Source organism: Excalfactoria chinensis, chromosome 12 (genome assembly GCF_039878825.1).
Source record: "Excalfactoria chinensis isolate bCotChi1 chromosome 12, bCotChi1.hap2, whole genome shotgun sequence".
Taxonomy (NCBI): domain Eukaryota; kingdom Metazoa; phylum Chordata; class Aves; order Galliformes; family Phasianidae; genus Excalfactoria; species Excalfactoria chinensis.
In genome coordinates this window covers 7,595,546-7,617,394 of record NC_092836.1, presented here as the reverse complement: position 1 = coordinate 7,617,394, position 21,849 = coordinate 7,595,546, and the positions used below count along the sequence as shown (strand labels likewise).

General features: G+C 37.4%; 1 protein-coding gene across 6 annotated transcripts in view; it reads right to left on the bottom strand.

Annotated features, from left to right (window-relative positions):
• FHIT (fragile histidine triad diadenosine triphosphatase) overlaps positions 1–21,849 on the bottom strand; it is a 558,163-nt gene that overhangs the window by 365,626 nt on the left and 170,688 nt on the right. For all 6 annotated transcript variants that reach the window (XR_011905121.1, XM_072347387.1, XM_072347386.1 and 3 more), the window contains exon 3: positions 8,589–8,709. Coding sequence is in view for 5 of the 6 variants with exons in the window: in XM_072347387.1 (XP_072203488.1) it covers positions 8,589–8,688 (100 nt within the window). In the remaining variant the exon portion in view is untranslated. The remainder of the gene's footprint in view (positions 1–8,588; positions 8,710–21,849) is intronic.

Here is a 21,849-nt window from a genome sequence, read left to right as displayed (position 1 = left end):
TGTGCTGCATATTACATTCTGATGGCTGTGTTGAAGACTAACGTTCAAGATATGGGCAAACCATAACAGGAAAAGTGTTATAACTGTCATCTCTTTCATTAGCCAGAAACTAATTGTTTTTAAAAAGCTGATTTTAAATCCAATTATGTGATAACAAAAATAAAAACCTTTTCATTCCTTTCTTAGGTGCCCAAATGTAAAGTACGTGGATATCTGCAAGTTGATGCAGGAAAGTAGCAGAGTTTAGGGTTGTTAAAGAACTATAGAAACCCAAGTTTAAATGGACTTAAGTTTAGGTAGTGGTACAAATACAGTGGCTGCACACTTGTCTTTTGTGTTTGCTATCCATTGACTGTTTATGGCTGTTGAATTCGTTTGGGTTTACTGACGCGATAAAAAGCATAAAATTACAGGTTTGTTCAATAACCACTCCAATTATTAATTTGCTCTCTACTAGACTAGAAAATAGCTGCTGGACTAAAAGTATCCATTATCTATGAACAGAACTTCACTGTTTTTTCAGTAACAAGAATGCCAAATATGGGTTAAAACTCAAAGGAAATATTCATTGTATCTGTTCTGATTCCAACCTTGGTTTTCCTGCTATTTTTCAGACAAAACTTTGCTAGCTCTAAGTTTTACTTTCATCCTTATAGCTTTGCTTCTCTGTCTCTTAAACTTCTTACAGTTCCTTAGGAGGAGGCTTTTCTCACTCCAAACTGGTGATTCTATGATTTAGCCTGGTCTCTTGCTGTACTAAAATACAATTCGATTTCTTTCTCTTTTTTTTTGCCAGATGATCTCAGCCACCACAATGACAGGAATTGCACAGCATATCTAAAGATGTAAGCTGATATTGAAATGCTAAGATGCTCTGCTAATTGTTAATGACAGTAAACAAGAGAAAGTGGGAGGCTGCAACTATGCTAACAGTGAAATCTTCTTAAAGAAGAAAAGTGAGTCCGATACTTTTAACCTTCAAAAATACACTGCCTTCATATAAAACTGGATCTTAAAAATTATAATGTAAAACATAAAAATCACAACATGGGGAAGACAATAGGGAGCTGCTATGAAATGTGACCTTCCACAGCTATCAGCAGCCAACTTATTTTAAATGCTCAAGTACCACATTTTTTCCACGATGACAAGAACAGTCTTTCTACACTGTTCATTGCTTTATGGGCATGGTGTAAGTGTGCATAATAGGTACCGCAGCACTGAGCAGTCATGGACTAGCTTCAAAAATTCTTCTGCAAGTCCCTGGAGTATGGAAGGACAAACAGTGCCACTTTTAGAGGGCATATATTAGTAACACAAATACAAAACGGTGCATTGCATGCCCCTGGAATACTCATAGCAAGTGCAAGCATCACACGTTGGACTTTGGGTTAAGTAATTTAATAAGGCTTAAACAACAGTGACAATTAACAGGTGAACGAGGGAATAAACCAAACTGTATAACCACGTTAGCAATGTAGCCTAGAACCTGACCCGTTACAACACACAGCTTATGTTTTTCCTAAGCCTGTCTTTCTGAGATCTGATGACTCTCCATGAGCAAGGCTTTACAATCAGTTGAACACATCACTATTAAGAGACTGTGCAACCCCCTACAACATTTGGTAAGATGGACTTGATATCAAGAACAAGAATCTAACCTGGGAGCTACTGTCTCTCCCACATGTGGCCTTAAGGTACTTTTTTTTTTTTTCTATGTCCCAAGAAATTCTTATCTTCATCCTGCTAAATGCATGTAAATGAGTAATCTGGTATGTAAATTACTCTATTTGTAAATCAGTAAAAAAATGTTTGATTACATCACTTCTGGTTCTTTTTTCCTTCTGAAATTGTGCCACAGAGCATTTCATCACCTCCACCACACTAATGCAAACATAACCACGCAAACAGAATAGGAAAATCCTTACCAGTAAGCATGTCTCTCTCAACAGTGAGCACTTTTCAAGTGAAGCAAAATTTGAAGGGAGAGGAAGTATTCTTATTTGACCAAATGATACAGTTGGAAAATAAACAAACACTAACATAGAAAGAGAGACAAGGCAGACAGACCATCAGATGAGCTTTTGCACACAGAATCCTGAATCTATTATCTTCTGAAACAGCATTTCCTAATGTGAGTCAAACACTATCCCTTTGTTTGTAGTCTGCAAACAAAATGACTCCAGCCCTGACATAATTAACTGGTCTCTCTATCACCACTAAATTCAAGAGGCTTGCATACACAGAGCTGAGCAGTCATTCTTTGAGCTGTTTGAGCAGAGTATTTTTTCCCAGAAGGCAGGCTGTGAATACAGCCAAGCTGACCTACTGGCTTGGTATTGCCAGGGGTACGGTCCCACCTGCCCTTTGTTCAGCATTGCTCAACTCAGCTAAAAAACAATAAGCATAGGACTTGTTTTTCTTTTTCTTGTTTGATAATGAATCAAGACTGCTCAAATAAGGAAGAGTCACTGAACAGTTTTGCTTGGGATCTCAAAACAGAACCAAACCTGAGATATTTTCTCAAAAAGAAATTATCAAATACTGACAGTACAGAAAGTAATTCTGAATTTCTTTTCCATTCCTGCTAAAGAAACATATTCTTTATTTTCCCCATATTTTCACGCAAGATTCATTACTTATATCTTATTCTTCTCACTCACAGAGTATTTTCTATGCCAGCAAAGCTACCGCATCCCTCTTCTAACTAACATCTTCTTCCAGAGCACTTAGAAAAATTGAGAAATTCAAGGAATTCAAGTTCTCTCCTGTTGCAGTTTAAGCCAGCGGGTAGCTGAGCACCACATGGTTGTTCACTTGCTTCTCCTTTCCCAATGCAATGGGGGGGAGAACTGAAATAAAGTAGAATTTGTGGGTTGAAATAAAACCATTTACTCAGGGAAAACAATAATAATTATGGCAAATATATAAATACATATAAATGCTTATAGCAAGTAATGCACAAGCAAATGCTCACCACTCCCTGAATGAAGCTCACCTAGCCCCCAAGCAGCTGAACAGCGAGATGAACTCCTGCCTCCTTCAGAACTCCTTATGCTTGATGTCACATGGCATGGAATATCACTTTGGCCTGCTTAAGTCAGCTGTCCTAATTCTGTTCCCTCCCAGCTCCTTGGGCCTTTGCTTCAGATGGCCTTGGCTCTATATAACACTGCTTAACAGCAACTATAAACATCAGTGCGTTATCAACATTGATTTTCTCACAGAATCACAACTTAGCATCATACCAGATCCTCTGAAAAAAAGTTTCAGTTCCAGCTGAAACTAAAATGACAACTCATCATAACAAGCAACAGCACCTTTGTCAGTGTGCTTTAGTGATTGGCAGCCCTGCCCACCTCAGGGAGGTTGGAATGAGATTGTGTTTGAGATCTCTTCCAACCCATCCCATGATTCTAAGTCCACACTATCACTATACTCTGAGTCCACCACTTAGACTTCACAGAAAAGCCTTCACAGAACAAGAAATTATTTTTAGCTATTAGCTTGAAAGTGAACTGACACACCGTGGTACTGATTCAGAACTGCTCTTTAGCATTGCACTAATGTAAGCTAATAACAGTAATGCATATGTAGCTTCTGTAACCAGCACTAAAAGAGTACTTTCCCACAGGGCTGGATATGTTTAATGTGTAGTTGTAATGGTGCAGGGTACATTATTGCAATATGCAAATGCAAATATTTATATTCTGCAATAACTAGTTTTTTATTTGCTAAAGCTTAGTTTTATAGCAAATATTAAAAGTTCTTTGGGCTAAAAAAAACATAAAAATCATAATTATATACCATAAATACAGATGTGATATACGTGCAGTGTACAAGCCACTAAATCACAGTTAACAGCAGCTCTGTAGCTTCAGGAGAATTAAAACTTTATACACATGCAAAACACTGGTTTTCAACCTAAACACCGTGGTTTTCAACCAAAGTTGTGAGAGAACCTGTCTGTCTAGAGCCAGCATGCAGGAAAAAAATCTATCCTAACTGTAACCAAAGATTCCTTTTGATACATATTATTACCCAGTGCTGATAAATAGTTTCCTTTTTTTTTTAATAACTGTAGATATATTAATAAAAGCATCAATTATGCTGTCTTAGTACAGAATGTCAATCTCAAGTAATACAGCACTTCTGATAATATATTACAGAGCAGCTTACATACATATCAATTGTATAGCAAACCAGATGCTATTCTTACACTGGATGACCCTAGATCCCATCCCACCCATGAAACAGACCCAGAACAATTACACTGCAGCTTTGGGCGTTATCAGATCTTCGAAGGAGCATCTGGTTCAACTAATGTTTTCTCTAGTCATTAACAAAGGAACAAGCCACAGTAATTCACAGCACAGCATGCTGCCTCAGCAACAAAAAAAGACCACCGACCTTGTACAGTAAATTTTTATATAAGCTCTATTTCTTATAATTCCTATAATCATGATACTTTCTGGAAGAAGACAGCAGATCCCTATGGAAAGACGCAATACTAAGTAGTCCAGATCCACTTAGTATATTAAAGTTAAACAGGGTCATTTTTTTTTCAAATGGAAAGCCTTTTTCATAATCAATTCCAGATGAAAAATAATTGTAAAGTATTCAATTTATTACATGCACACACATGTGCATGTCCACTATGAATTACTATAAAATCGCTCAGGCCTGATAATCCCTATCTCGTTGCTCCCAGATGGAAAGTATTGTGTGTTTTTTTAACAGCCAATTCAATAAACTGTTGAAAAATGCTTTGTATAATATAGTATTGCCATAGATCTGATGTTTGTCTCTGTCATTACATTTTGCATTCAATCAATTTACAAATGTTGCTGTGTTCCTGCACTGCTAGTTCTCCTTACGGCATCCTGAACAGAAATCCAAAGATCAATATCTTGTCTACTGGAAAAAAAAAAAAAAAAATGTGGGACAGAACAAATGAATAATTTTATTTACAATAGAAGCCCAAGCCCCAAAGTGGATTCTGCTAATGCTCAAAATCATTTCTCATGTTTAACACAAAATGGAAGCAAGTACCCTGCAAAACGCAGTGAGAAAGTGGTAAAAAAACACAGCTCGCTTTTACTGAAAATGTGAGTAAAAACATGTAAAACCACGGTGTACGTCTAGGAAAGGATCTATAAAATAGTAAGGCATTCACAAAGTATATGTAGCCACACAAAGTTGATGTCAGAGAACAGATGGATTTTGTTAAAGAAGACACTAAGGTTGTGCTCTGAACCATGGAAGCAGCAGTGCTATGAATGAAATAAACTAAGAAGGCAGGGAGAAATAGTTGCTGCCAGCTGCATGACCTGATCCACTTCTTGACTTGTGCATTCTGAGTGAAGGAAGGACAGAATCTGCTGACAACAGACACATCTCCCTGCACTATACCGACTACTGAAAGCTATCTTCTCTAATACATCTAAAAGTTGTTCAAGACAGCTACAGATGGCTTTTCACAATCCATCTTCATAGCACATTTCCATTGAAAAAGATATCTGTGTAAGCTTGCTGGGATATATACAAGAGACAACTGCCAATCTGCTGAGAAGTGTTCTGCACATAGTATTCCCATCTAGACTCCTGGCTCCATAAGAATCCACAGGAGATGCTGAAAAAGTATCATAGCACTTTTGTACAGAACAGCGAAAAACACCCTAAAACAAAAGCTCATTTAGCAAGACGGCCACCAAAACAATGTGCTTTGCTGCTCTGAAATAAGACAGACAAGAGTAGGGAAGAGCCATCTTCCACTTAGAAATATAGGGTTAAACCAAACAGGTTTGTATTCCTCATGTTGTTGTGAGACTTGACTGATTTGATGTCTTCACAGAGACTGAGAACAAGCACCTCTTGAGCCTAAAGTGTTTTTCCATTGGGTGACAGCAGTTGGACTGGATTTCCAGAGATAAATAGACACTAACCCTGCATGCTGGCTTATGTGCAGCTTTTCCTGTCAGGTTGTGCCACAAAAGTTGAAAGAGTTTGCTACAAGTGTCACTTGCACAGACATCCTTTAGCTTGGACAGCAGAGATGGCAGTTTAACATCAGACCCCACTGCTCAATACTAAGGTACCTATTCAACAATCTGCAATGATCAGGACATCTTCCCTTGAGGGACTGTGCACCCATGAACTACTGTGCAGCCATTAGAAAGAAGCCTAATCCTGAGTCAGATAAGGCTCAGATAACTCTCTCTAGGAACAGGACTTCTCTTTCCTTACCAGGAATGCTATATTCTTGCTACTTTTACTCCTGGTTACTATTAGCACAGTTTGATTTTCAAATGTCAAGCTGAATTCACAGGATTGATGGTTAGAAAGAAACAAAACAGTTTAGTGTGTTAACTGAGCAAGTATGCTTTGGCATTGCTCAAATCACAAAACTCAGATCTCCACAAGACCGTTTTTCTGAAATTTCTCAGAGTACAACAACTGTATTTAAAACTATTACAGCAAACACACCACTCCAATCCCACGTTCAGTTTCAAGAGGGAATTTCAACCTTACAAATTAATTAAAGCCACCACCTGGAGTGAGCTGGCTTCAAACTGATTTCCTTTGTCTCTCTAATGCACATGCATTAATATTTTATTTTCTACTGGAAAAAAAATATTTGTGTGAAAGACAGAAAGAAAGGAATGTCCCAAGTATGCCAAAGACAAGGCAGATAAAATTATTGCAATAAAACAAAGAAGATACACTTGTTACTGCCAGGTCTTGAGACAAATGCTGCCTTACACAGGCATTTTAAAAGCTTACAACTGCAAATTGCTCTATTTTACATACTATATTCCAGCCCTTGCATCAAAATCTTTTCTTTTATTTTTTTTTCCCTGTAATGAGGAAGAAAGTGTTGGGGCTTTATTACCTGAACATTTATTCAATGGAGAAACAAAGACTATATTATATATTACAATGCACAAGCTACTAAAACAATGTGACACTCTAAAATATGCTGCAATACTCATTATGGGATAACAAAGCTAAATCTGAGCAAATAAATGTATCTGCCAAACAGTCAGCAATAATTACGCAACTAGAGTTTATAATCTTTAATTATTTAAGAAGGAAAGAAGCTTGTAATAATTAAGTTTTACAAGCTCCTTAAATTGACATTTCTAGATGCACACAAAACTTTTTTTAAAAGTCTCTTCCAGCTGAAATCACTTTTCTTTGTTTAACAACAAATGTAGTCGTTCACTTAACTAACTAACAAAATCATTAACTATTCCTTTATAAGCTTCCTCTTCCAGCCACAAAACATTTTGTTTACTCTCTGGCATGGACAATGCATAAACCAACCTGCAGGCATTTACAGGCTCACAGTGACCAATGCAAAACACTCTTTCAACAGCCTTGAAAATATATCCCCTAAAAGGAAATACAGTAGAAACTGTAAATCATTTCCATTTACTTCAGACACTTCATGAACTTTCAGTTGAGAAGAGCAGCTCATTTACTTCATTAAAACTTATTAGTGAGACATCAACACGTTTAAAAATTTTAGAAAACCTGTGCATCTTTGTGATACATTTACAGCCAAACTATCTGCCTTTGGGAATGAACAGAAACATTCAAAACAAGTTGCTCAGAAGTTCAACGCTGAAGAACTGTAATAGACAGGAACAATAGGAGGAGGTGCAACACTTCAGGAGGAAATAAAATACATTTATAGACTAAAAATATATATACCAAAATCACACAGTAAATTACAAAAGAAAAAACACAGAAGAACAAGAAGGTTTTAACTGAACTCCAGACTTTTCAACATGCAATCAGACACTTTCTCAATGAGTTCCCATGAAAATGTTACCATAAAACTCTACCGAAATGGACTGTTCAGTTGTGAGTGTTTCAGAAAAGCTCAATTCTAGCCACTGAAATGAGTGCAAGTTACTCAGTTCTGACCGTGAAATAATATGCAATGCTACAAAATAAAATATATAAAGGCATTTATGATTCATGCATAGAGATCTTCCCATACTGTTTCTAAACAGAGTTCTACTTACAACACAGGGCTTCGTTTTTTCCTCAGAAAGCATATGTTTGCTGCACAAATGGTTTATGTAATCCATTCCCACACAAATAAATAAAGCAATCTGTGTCCCCTCCTCCCCCCCCCTCCCATCTCAATAATAGCCTTCATACAGGATTCAGGTGCCATTTGATGAATTGCATACACTTAGCTATACGAACTTAGAACATTCTCCATGAAGAAGTTACCACCGCTAAAAATACGTGACGTTACTGAAAGGGAAGGACGATTTAGCATAATATGGAACTTAAACAGTAGCCCCTCAGGTACACTTTCAAATGCTTTTAGTAGCACCTGGCCGTTTATACATCTTCTGTGGTGAAAAGGTCAATAGATATTCACCTCTAAGGTCACAGTTGCTAAGCAACTGTTTTCGGCAGTTCTGCATCACCAACCAAGCGTGTTAGGTTCCACTGCCTGGCTTCCAAATAAATCCGCGCAGCACCTTACCTGGCCTGAAGAGCATACTGAGCTTCCCTGCTTCTCCCAGTGCAGGTGCCCATGGTCAAGGCACTGGTCAGAAGGATACGGCCTGGGACCACTGGCTTGCGGTTCACGAGAGCAAAGGAGAGCTCAGTTTTCAGGAAGACCACAGATGGCTTGATGAGGTGCTGGCCGAACCGCAGCATGATACACGCTATCCTTTAGGTCTGAAAGAGACAACAGGTGGGATTACTGGAGCACAAACTTCACTTTCCTAGACAACAAGAATAAGACAGACAGATTATCTGAGTTCATTCTGAAAGAAAGCGCCATCTGTGCCATCATTATCAAGGTGCTGGGTCTAAAGAAATTCTTACCTATCCTTCTGAAATCTAAAACGGCAGTATGACTTCCTTTCAAAGTGAAAATTTTATATGGATTCCATAAACCCTTTTCTCATCATCTCGGCTGAGCTACAAAATTCTAGACAGGATGTAGCTTTTTCCTTGCATCCTCATTTATTCAGTATTACACGTTTTGAATCATAGGTGCTTGGAAAAAGACAAATGATATTTCTCATGTCCTTTGTCACAACATGAGCCAATGCACACAAGAACTTAAAAAATACAGAAACTACATCTTCTAAATCAACATTTCTACTAAATGTCTCAACTGAAGGAATATCAGTGACTAAGGAAAACATATTAGACACATTCTGTCCAAGATTTCCAGTTTGAACAAGTGAAATGTGAAGATCAATAGCTGGGTGCAACGTTTTCTTTTACACAGAAAGCCAAAGATTTCCATTTTCATTCACTAAAACTTTCTCTCCTTTCGGTGAGAATGAAAATACTTAAATAGCTAAGTTGCAACCGCCATGGCATCTATTTTAGGTCCTTAAGCCCTGGAGTATTTAGAGTATTTAATTCAATCAGAAATATCCAAGACGCTGCAGGTTAAAATATGAAGAAATGTAGAATTTTACGTGACACAATACTTCAGACACATCAAAAGCATTGCAATAACATTACCTTGCTTGAACCAAATGACTAACCAGAAAATTCAGTTTTATATATTTCTTCAGTTGAGAAAGACACTATTAAGAGTCAAATGGGTTTCTCTGCTGCTGTTCTTTTCTTGCAAGCCTATTGTGCTTAGTAGACCCAAAGCACTGGACACATTTTACCTCCTCAGTATAGATTCCATTTTCACGGTTCTTAATCTAAAAGATTTATTCTTATTTAGTGTCCCACTCCTTGTGTCTGCTCCAGCTAAAGGAGCAGGTAGAAGTACATAAGTAAACTGTAAGTGCACACGCTGTGAAAGTGAATTTGGAAAGTGAAATACACTTGTCCTTTGGATGGAAGTTCTAGCTTTTTCAACTGATTCCATAAAAGAACTTAACTAAATTAAATATAAGTTAGAGAGATGCTCTAGTCAGTCATTGCATCATGAAATAAAATCTTCTACAAGATACAAAAACCTGATCAGATGACTGCACGCTCAAGCAATATGTATTACTCTGAGGAAGCAGAATGTCTTTTTTTATTTTGAAAATCACAACATTCTAGGAGACCAAGGGCAAGTATGAAATGTCGCCATCCCTGTTTCCAAAGACCTGGAAGCATTCTAAAAATATATTTTTTCTCATAAATTAAGAGAAGATTAAGTGTCTGAAAAGATATGTTCTTCACTGGATATTAAACTCAGAACTTGACAAGACACAAAATCAAGCCTCTTTACATGCCAGAAGAATCCCTTACCAGAGAAAACACCTGCTATCTTGTACTGATGTCTGAAAAATGCAGTTATTAGAGTCTGCAATCAATCTTGCTCTTTTCTCTTAAAGCAGCTTATCAGCAACCTCACTGTGGAGGGTTTCTCATTCTGGTTAAAATATCTATATAGAAATTTATATATAAAGAGACATGGCTCAATAAGATTTTATCATGTTGAGCCAACATTCTGCATGAATACATCCAAGACATCTGCCGAAGTAAACATATGCAGCACTATTAGGCAAAGAGTTGGGGTCACCACTGCTCTTTACCTAATGAATATTTTCAGTAATACTAAAGAAATGCTTTTTCACCAAATGTTGAAAAGATTCATACACAGGATTTGACTATAGAATTTAGATCAACTATTTGTCATACACCTGCCACATGCATCATTGACTTATATATACATATATATCTAAGGAAGGCAATGAAATATTTGCATCCTTTATCTTACTATATAATAATGTATCTGTCTTTCCCTAGATACAGACTAAATAAATTCAAAATAAGTGTTTCAAACTTGTGCTGGTTGCACTATACAGTACTGCAGAACTCTCAGCACTTTTCTCTCTAATCAGAAAATTATGGGAATTTTTAGCCTTTGTATTTTTTTCTGTAAAGTGTGATTGTCTCTAGTTGATATCAATACAGATATTCTAAATAGCATTATGGAAATCAGTAATGGGTGAAACGGAAAAACCCATGGTTGTGCAGCAGTACACTGCAGAAAATATTGAGTATTCCAGAGTGTAGTGAGGCAGGAAAATGCTTCCAGCAGAGCAGCTTCTCAGTCATCTGAATCCCACCTGCTCATTGCCTGAATGACCTGCAAACAAGTAGAAATTGATGCAGTACAGGTGTAGGCATGCAGGTCATGAGATGCAAATAGTGTGTGCACAGGATTTCCCAGCTGATTACAATCACCTCACTAAGTCTGCTCCTCTAAGGAATTCAATTCTTCACATAATGAGGAGGTCATTGCCAGGTGGAACCAAAATCTAAATATAATTGGTAAAAGATGTTTCTTCTTTAATGGCAGTAGTCTTTCTAATCCCAGTAATAAGGAGGACAATTAGGTAGTAATGTTAGAAAATGAAAGAAATCCATTTCTGATAAAAGAAAATTTCAGCCCAGTTTAACATAGTTTCTGTTCTGACTATTCAGATGAAAAGTGTATTTACTCTTCCTCATATTGCACATATACATTACACTGCCTATTTCATCTGCCTCATTTTCCTAATTAAATTTCCTTCAAGCTGTGTTCTTGCAGTTGTAGGTGGGAATACGGTACTAAAGGCTAACGTAGCTAGTAGACTAATTTTACAGCCACAGCAGATCTCAGATCTGTATAATCTCTACTAAAAACAAAACAAACCACAAATTTATATTGGCACTCTACACCAAGAAAAGTAAGAGTGCTAAAATTAAACAAAATGTTGAAATTCACTGACATATATTCAAAGCTGCTCATGCATTTATCATAATTTTGAGATCTAAACATACGCTTCAATTCTCCAAGTATGTTTGGTTTCAGGGGTTAAAGAATTTTGTTTTGTGATTTTATAACCATAGAAAGGGCTTTCAAGGATCATCCACTTCCAATCCCCTTTGCCATGGGTGGTGACATCTTCCACTAGATGAGGTTGCTCCATGTCCCATCCAACCTGAGCTAGAAATCATGGAGGCTGCAGAATTGATGGAGTAAAATACACAAGACAGGTGTATACTTTCCATATGGCAGCTCCATAGTAAAGACCAATATGTTATCAAACAACTCTACTGCCCATAAGGGGTGATGGCGCTAATTCTTCAGGCTGTCTTCCTGCCTTTACAGACCAGCTGGATGCTCAATGGAGGCAGTGGTGGTACTCCACAATGCCCTTTGATTTTATTGTACAATCACTTGCCCTTAGATAGGTGTTGAGATCACTGCCTGCAGGGAACCAGGCTTGATGCTTTCACTGAGCAATCACATGAACACTCTCCTAAGGAACGACAAATTTGGTTATAAGGACAGAACGCACAACAATGCAAAATGGGCTGCTAACTTAAAGTGCATATTTTGAAAAAAGCCAATTATAATGCCATTATCGCCATTCTAATGTAAATGAATATTTCAGAAACAACCTGAGTATATTTTAAAGTTTGCCATTTTACAGTATTAATATCACCTCCTCATTAATTTTGACATGTCTTATTCTGCTACTCAGTTTCACTGTAAAAACACAGCAAAATGGCAAAATATTTAAAAATCCTTATACAAGTATCTACAAGACAAGGTAACTTGCATCACACGCACTAGTTAAGGGAAAAAAGTAATTCTTCAGTAAACAATACTTATGGATAACTTCAGATTTTTCTATGGCATTTTTAAACCCGCCCTTTTTCTTCCCAATTACATCATTGAAGGCACATCTGGCATTTTCCCAAGGTTCATGTGGAATGAGCTGACTGTACTTAAGACACCTGAATTCTGCATTACATTGAATGAATGACAGACAATGAAGTACTGCTATCTCTTGTCTTGTATTGCTTACCTGTTTTGTAAAGTCATTCCCTCCCCTTGCTGCCTCTTTGTGAGGATGAATTCCATACAACTCAGAGTATTACTTAGCACTAGCAATGGATTTCCTTGTTTTGAGCATTCAGAGTTGGCCATTTTGATCAAAGAGTACTTTAAAATAGTAACGAAATGAAAGCACATTATTCTGAATCTGTTTTTATATTATCCCTTCGTCCCTGGAGCAGCTATATCTCTCAGCATCCTCTACTCCTACCCTTGTAGAAGATTTAACTATGTATTTTGAGCTAAAATACAGCACCCTGCTGCTATTTCTGTCCTGAAAAACCAAGAATTATTGTAAAATTAGCAAAGGTGTGATAGCCATATCCCAGTTTCTCTCAGTGTAGTTGGTACTTAAAGCTCTACACGTAGCTTGAAAGAAGCTTGAATGATTATTTTCCATTTTCACCACCCACAGAAGCTACCAAACAGAAAGCCCATTAAATATGATGCATGCAGCCAGTCCTGGCGCTGACAAGTACTGATTCCTCACGTCATACACAGATTATGATGGACTTGAATCCACTACACGTGGCTTCACCTGCTTAATCTAGCAGCAAAGAAAACATCAAAATTATTGCTATTTAAATACATTGCCATTTTCTCAACATGGTCAATCAAGCTAAATTATCTACATGCAAGATGAAAATAGACTGTGGTCTGTTGCATACTACCAAAGCACCATAATATATATGATGCTTAGGACCATCCATTTGCAATCCCATAGCATGCCTTCCACTCACAGCTCTGTTCCCTTTCACCCAAACTGCAGCAGCACTGTTTCCACGTCCTTCTGGGGCTGTGTTTTGATATTCTGCTCTCATGCTGTTGGCCTCATAGTCTTGCACTTGCAAGCTCTAATACTGCTAGAGCAGATCTTTTTGAGTTGTGACCACAACCTCTATAAGAACTGCCCCTTCCTCCCATTCATCTCCAACTGCTTGTCTATAGCTTTTGGATTACACCAGTAGACCAGACCCAAGAATACATCCACACAAGGTTTACTGACCAAGCAGCACCCAGCCCTGAGCTCAGCACAGTCCCGGTAACACTAACAGCATCATAAACAGAGCAGTTTCTGCAATGTCCAAGGGTCTCCACAACCTCTTTATCTTATTGAATTAATAAACCCAATACAAACATATAGAGGAAAAGGCAGGCACTGTACTTCATTTAATGGTTCCTCAGAAATACAGATGAAGAGTCGTTTAATGAAAATGTATTGCCAGGTTTATATTTATAAATTGCTAAGACTAGATAATGGGCTCTTTACATTTATGTGTGGTGCATCTGTGTTTAATGCTAGATGTTGGAATCTTTAAGACATCCCATTACCATTCACTTTATTATCTTATATACGCATATGCACTCCAAAATAAAGCCATTTAAACCATGTTATTCCATGGATACTGGAATTTATAAAGTCTTGTTTCCAAGGATTTATGGCTCTCTCTATGCCATAACTCTTTTTGTTCCCCCCACTAAAATAAGTTCTCCTTCATGACACTTACAGCATCTCGGTCAGGTGAGTGACAGCAATGCTGTGGTTAATTCAGGCTCCTGCATGTGATGAGTAGCCAGGCCAGAGGTGCATGCTGCCTGCTGCCAAACGCTGTGTGTAACAGCTAGGAGGATAAAGGCACTCCCACCTCAATGAGTAGGAGCAAGGATGTGCCACAGAAAAACAGACTGTTCTAAATGTACAGCCTAGTTCTATAACTATTACCATGGTATACACACATAACTAATTATACACTACACAATTAAAAGATGAACTGTTGAATTCTTATTTGAAGGTTTATACAACATTCACTGGCAAAATGCAAATGTGCATGGCTTCTTTACTATTTCTGCATCATTTAAACCAGTCGGACTGCAAACTGCATGCAAACAGCAGTAGAAAGAGAATAGAGGAAATTGCTGTAAACACAGAAAACAGCTTGCAAATCTTTCAAAAATACAGACTGCACATTTTAGTGAACTGCTGTGAAGAAGGGTGGTTGTGGGTAAAGGAATTAGTCTGAGAAAGAGGCAGTATGCTTCCCAAGGCTTTGCCCATGTTTTCTCTGATTTTCCACAACCCATGCTTTTTGTATACACAGTAACTACAGGTTACCTATCCACAAGCAACTACAGGCCACACACACACACACACATATATATATATATAACCTCTAACTGGAGTAAAGGAGAATTGAGAAATAGAACAGGAGCTGTGCAACCCCTTCATGCAACAATAAGCCTTATCTAGAACAAGATGATGAAAACTACACTACCCACTGAAACAGAAATTGCTGTCGTATGCGTGTCTCAAAATATTTTATATTTCAGTATGTCCACCTGAAATTATTAGGAGGTTTGTAGTTTGTTTGTTTTCCTCACAGTAGATGGTGAAATCTTCATAAATTATCCACTAAAATGTATCATTGAGGATTCTAGCTTCAGAAGATGAGTCTGAGAAATCAGGATGAACAATCAGGACACAGCATTTTCCTCTGGGTTAATTTTCACAAGCAAGAGAATTCAAGGGTAGTCTTGGCAGTATTATTAAAATTATATTTCAAAACTATGGATGTTGGAAGGTATTTCCTCCTCTGTAACACTGCACATAAATATAAAATAATAATATTAAGTATAGGTAAGTCAAAATCAGAGAGGAAAATCAAGAGCCTAAATGTGCATTTTCAATATACTGGTCTGCATTTTTGGTAAAGGCTGAGTAATGCTTAAAATGCTCCTTTAAACATAAGAAAACGTTTAAGATCATGTAATTTCTCCAGGTATATGATATTAATGGTCTTATGTCTTAATTATGTCATAGCATTTACTGATTAGAGCCATACCTGTGTATGGACACCATTGTCTGGCTTGCTTTTTATTTGTAGCTGCCAAATATCCTGAAAAGCATGTGATTTAATCTGCCTATAAGTATCCTATGGTTCCTGAATTTGTTTCCTGTTAGGCATCGTCAGTGGTTATTCTTGGGCCTACTTTCTCCGTACAGAATTGCATGAGTCACATAATGAAGCTATAAACCAAGCAAATAATTGTGTATGCTTTTGTCACATTTCTGCCTTTCTTTCCAACTCCAGATCACTACAGACATGAACATAAATGTTTTAATGTTACTCTTCTTAACTTCTAAAGATTAAAGAAAAAAACAACAACACAAAACATTTATGGTCACACAATGAACTGGAATATCTGAGACAGTATTATGTTCTCATTTGTCAGTGAACTCGATAACATTTTAAAGATGAACTGGGTGCCAGATGACTGTTCTGCAACTAATTCGGGAACAAATTTCTGTATAATCTACTGAAAGTGCTTTGGAGTTCCTTGCCAGCAAGGCTTTCTAATAAGATATTCATGAGTAATTAGAAATCTATAGACGTGATTAAATCTTAATCTACAATCTGCAGGATGAATGTCTAGGCTGAAGCTCTGCAAACTGGCAGAGAGCTGTGCCAGAAGTCCCTTGGTAGGTTCAAGAATTTGGCTGACATTTGTCAAAGCTGAAGCTCTGATTTATTTGTGAATTTCTCAGGCTGCACTGGTTTCTTCTGGACAGATAACTCATAAAACAGACCGCCAGCTCATTTCCACAGCTTTCCAGTACAGCCCTGACTGCTCAAGTACCAAGATCAAATATTTTACAGAAAGTGGGCATAAATTGGTTATTTCTAATGAAGGATTTGGACTACCGCTGCACCTCTTAAATAATGGATTTAATTTGCATTGCCTTTATTATTTAAAAGATCATTTCCATGATCCGTATGTAGTACACTACACAAGCTACCCAGTAGGTGATTCTATTCATTTAAGCCAAGATCTCACTAACTCTCATTATTTTTCCCAATAGCAAGAAGTGGTTACAGACTTAAGCATGAGACTGTGACTGAACCCACTGAAAAGTTCATTTTCTTTTGTAAGAAATTGACTGGCTTACACAAATGCATTTCCCAGGCAGGACAAAACATCCCAACTTTTTACACATAGTAGCCTTTCTGATTCACAAAATCTATGCACTTGACACAACAGGGTGAATGTAGTCTAATAACAAGTGACATGCAGGCTAATGTCAAAAAGGCATTTAAAGAAACAGCTTTTCTAATTAGTCTGGCAATTGCAACACACATAGCCACTGCTCTAATGAACAAAAAACATTTCACTTCTCTCATCAGCCAAAGATTTCAAAGAACTTTGGGAAAGTAAATAGATACACTCATATTATGAATGGGAAAACAAAGCAGGAAGCCTTTACAGAGCACAAATTGCCAGAAAAGGATAAAGAAAAATCTTTTTCTTTTTCTTGGTCAATCTAATCAAATTCAAATCCTCTGAAGTTAGCTCCCAGATCACTAATACTTAGCCTTGGGTCAAATCCATACTGCTGGTATTGAGAGACTATAAAGAACTGCAACCTTATCTTCAACGATCTCTGCCACTTTTTTAGAAGCCAGCAAGCCTAAAACAAGAGCTGGTGTAAAGTAAACTGCCAACACAGAAAACACAGGCAAAAAAACTTACCGAACCATGTAAACATGTTTTCTACCTAAACTGATGAAGCAACACATACAAAAACTGCCAGCTAAAAAAAGGAATATCGTTTTGCAAGATCAACTCTTGAATCTTTTGGGATGTAAATTCCCCTCAAAGAGGAAAAAAATCCAACTATACTATGAAAATAAATATAAGTAAATTTGGAAGGACCAACCAAATATATACAATAGAAAAAAAAAAGGTAAATATTAATCAATGTGGTTTCTCAACCTTTATTCATTATATTATCTGGATCAAAGATTTCAATATTCCCAATTATTCTTACTACAGTGCGAAAACCAAGCAAAAAGTATGAGAACTCAGATGGCTTGTGTAACCCCAACTCATGTGCAAGCATTAAGAAACAGTCTAATAACAAAACACTACAGCAGTAGTGCTTTCCCCAGGAACCCACTGCCTCTCCTGCTCTGCAGGTAACTAAAGTTTCAGAAAAGGCTCAGAGATACTCTGTGATGGTACAGAAGATATGAAATACACATTTCCTATTAACAATCAATAATACCGTGTCAATTTTCAGTTTACACTGAGGACGCTGGGGGTAGATTTCCGTACATGAGGAAAATACACCTGAAGCTGAACACAGTAAGCACTATACAATTTGAAGTGCACCATAAATCCAAAGTTAAGTCTTAAAACGTGCATCCAAATTTGGTGAATTTTTCTGACCTTAATCTCTGTCAGTTCCCCACCTGTAAAACGAAGATAATACCATTTCCCTCACTGGGGCTTTGTGGAGATAAATTTAAATTAAAACCTGTGAAGCACTTGGATACTGTAGTGATGAGCAGCATAGGAAAGCGTATGAGGAAATTAATAACTCTGATGTCTGCGCAGGGCCTGAATGATGTGCTGTAAATAATGCTCAAGGCCACACATCTAACAGCGAGGATAAAACAACATCATTAATAGCCACACATTAACAGTACTGTCCATCACATGCACTGAGTAAGGAAGAAGTCTTCTGAAAAAGAACTAAGTGTTCATACAGGTAAAGACATTCTCATAATGCATATGCATAGGAAAAGCTGAATTTAGGTTGCAGTGCCAGCCTTAATGCTACCATCCTCTTCTCCTGACTGCTTCCTTTTGCATTATTAATCATACTCTTTCCACACAGTTTGTATGTGTAACATTTATACACAAAGGATGAATTATGATCTCATTGCAAAGCTCTCTGATTTCCATGCACAACTAGTAATGAACAAAAGCTGGTTAAAAAAACTTCCATTAGATAAATAAAATACTGAGCTTGCTGAGGCTTGGTAAACTCAGCAAGGCTCCTACTGAGCCTTCTCTCTGGAATTGCTCAGAACAGTTCAAGTGCTACTTCTTTTAGCACTTACTGTGTAATACCATAGGAGACAGGGAAGGGGAGAATCTATTGGAGGACTGTCCTTTTAACTTTTAGCACAGGCATTCCATTTCTAACTTCAACAATAACAACAACTGACACATTCCCTTTGCTTGCTCCTGTGAAAATAGACAAATTAAACCAGAGGCATGCACGGCAGCCAGGGAGAAACCGTATTGCCCCTGATGCTCTCCAGTACCTCCTTCTTTCCAGAAAGTCCTTCTCAGCACCTTGTGGGAGCTGGGTGATGCTCACATTTTAAAGCTGTATATGCAAGTCCTTCTCCAGCAGCAACTGCCTCCCTCTCCAGACCACACGTGCATGCTCTCAAGGCGTTGGATACCACCGGAACACACCCTGCCAACAGTGGGGTGCGACTTAGCAAAAGGGCTTCATGCTAACAGTCCTACTATCGGACACGTAGCAGTAAACTCTAGGAAGCAAGAGAGTCTCTAATCCTGATTTTTTTAGATGACATACAAATTGCTCATTGAATGCAAGAGTAACACCCAGCAACAGAAGACGAGAACCAGATTCTGTTTCAGCTCAAGGAGTACTTAAGTTTTCAGACAGCATCACGTGCTTCAAATTGCAATAAAAATTGTGAGTGTATCATCATGTGAAAGTGATCACATGCTAACCGATCGATTGATTTAAAAAATGTGAAAAATCAGATTTGCCAGTAAGAGACTAATTGCCCAACTCTTTAATAATTAACAAAACAAATAATTAAGAAAATAACATTCAAATTTAATCTAATCTGTGTAAAATTATCAATTGCCTTGACTATCAGCTAGATCAAGGTAAGTGAAATCTATTATATGCCAGCTAAGACATCTGTCTCCAGAGAGTACTTGGAAGACATTATTTGTTCAAGTCAACGGTGTTTTACTACACTTTGTCAACAGATTTTACATATGTAAAACAATCTTTATAGTAATGTCAAACCATAAGAATTCTTGTACCTAGAATATTCCATCTTCTCAAAAGGGCAACAGAAAGATAACAATTTTTAAATATTTAATTAGGAGTAAACTCAAATTTACATAATGATATGGCACATTTTCAGCTAGTGATAAAGACAAACATCTCTGCATATTATCAGTACTTGAAAGTGTAGTCATTTCTGTTTCACTTTGCTTGCAGAATGCCTCAAGAGATTTTCACACTAGTGGGCATCATTTCAGATGCTTCTGCTATTTTTCTTTTATTTAACTAGTTCGTTGTTAATGTAAGTTTGGGACAATACTTTCGTAGTAGTAAAATATTTGGTACTTGACCAAAGTTTGAGAGACGCTCTGAAATAATTGTATTTGTCTTTAGCAAACAATTTATTTGAGTTTTGAACAAAACTGCTGATGAAGTTGATGAAAACTACTCCAGCTTGAAATGCACTGACAGATGTGCTATCCAACAAGGGATTTACCTGGAAATTTTCTCATTTTCTTTCACTAATTTAGAAAAGGTTCGTTTAGAATCTGTTAGAATATACTGAAGTACAGGGTCACACAGTTTCTATTCATAGGAAAAGGGGGGAAACGTAGCTGAGATGCCTAAGCCATAGCAGCTAGAAATTCAGTCTTTTAAATCCTAGCAAACAAACTGTAAAGCCTACAATTTAATCACAATATAATGCACGTGCATTTCTCGCTTTATGAGCTTTCGGGGGAAAAAAATGTAAAGAAAAAAAGATCCACAGAAAGCTTCCTTTTTTTCCCTCTCTGCTGAAGAGGTACTTATTTGCTAATAAACAAATTTAAGCAAACAGCAACGTAACACAAGCACTGCATTAAAAATAAAAACAAAAAGCACTACAGAAGTACTGACATCTCCATTTTGTTGTATTAAACCAAACAATATATTTCAAGGTTATGATCAAAGAAATCTGAAGAGTTCCTCCATAGCTGCAGCTGCAGGAACTCTGCTTTTTGCAAAGCCAAGCCAATGTCAGAGAAAATCATCAATAATTACGAAAACCAAGATGACAACGTGGCCAAAAAGGGGAGGAAAAAAAAAAAGCCTCCTCAACCCTCCTTCTAGACCCTTCACACGTCCTGTGCCCTTCTTCGCTTCTTTGCATGCACTCCAGAGTGTCAACATCTTTCTTGGAGTGAGGGGCCAAAGGCATGGCTTCACCAGACTCAAGTACAGAGAATGATGGCCAGGAGCCTTATAGAGCAGTATGCTCTATGCTCTATAGGTGTTAGCAGATAAATCTTGTTCTTGTGCTCTCTGAAGCAACTGTACTAACAACCTAGCCTGAGTTAATACCTATTAATCTCAACCAATTGTTTTTAATTTAATACATGCTCATTAACTTTGAATTACGCTAGCTGAATGAAGGTTCTCCCTCCTAGAAGCTCCACGTGCTCTCCACAGACTACCTTCAGATCTGTTCCATTAGTAAATAACACAAATTTACTCTCCAGCTTCTTACTGGCATAGCATTAAAGCACAGATATCACAAAACTAACATTTCCTGAACACAACAGAAACACTTGGAGATTTTGTTGTTGCTTTTTGCCTGCACATAAAACACTTCTAATGCATTTCACTACATGTAAAGGGAAACAACTAGATAGCAACATAAAGAAAAATATTTCTACATCCAGCATATAAGTTCCAAGCTATGACTGATCAGTGTGGTAACTTTAAAGCCTGAAGCTTCATTCTTTAAGTTTCTTAGCATTCTTTAAGACGTAAGACTGATTTTCTAATTTATTGTTTTAACTGAAGAGTATACAGGTTGCTATAGCAATGGCTTATCTGCATTCCAGCATTTCAATAGGTTACATGGAATGCTCACTTCTACGTGTATCTCAACAGAACATAGAGCACAGGACACTACACTCCTAGATGTAGCTTTCCAGTTTGCACCTGTGCTCTGGACATTTGTAGGGAAGCATGCTTTTGGAATCTTCACATTACAAATAAAGGAGCTACTCTACAAAATTAGCAGTTTGGGATGTAAGGGCTAAGATGAAAGAGTCACATCATCTCACAGGAAGTCCCTGAAGCTATTATTGCTTCTCTTGAAAACTGATCTGAAACTCAAATCTAGTGCAAGGAGCAGCTATTTCTGCTGTGCAGCCACACCTCCCCTCTGGCA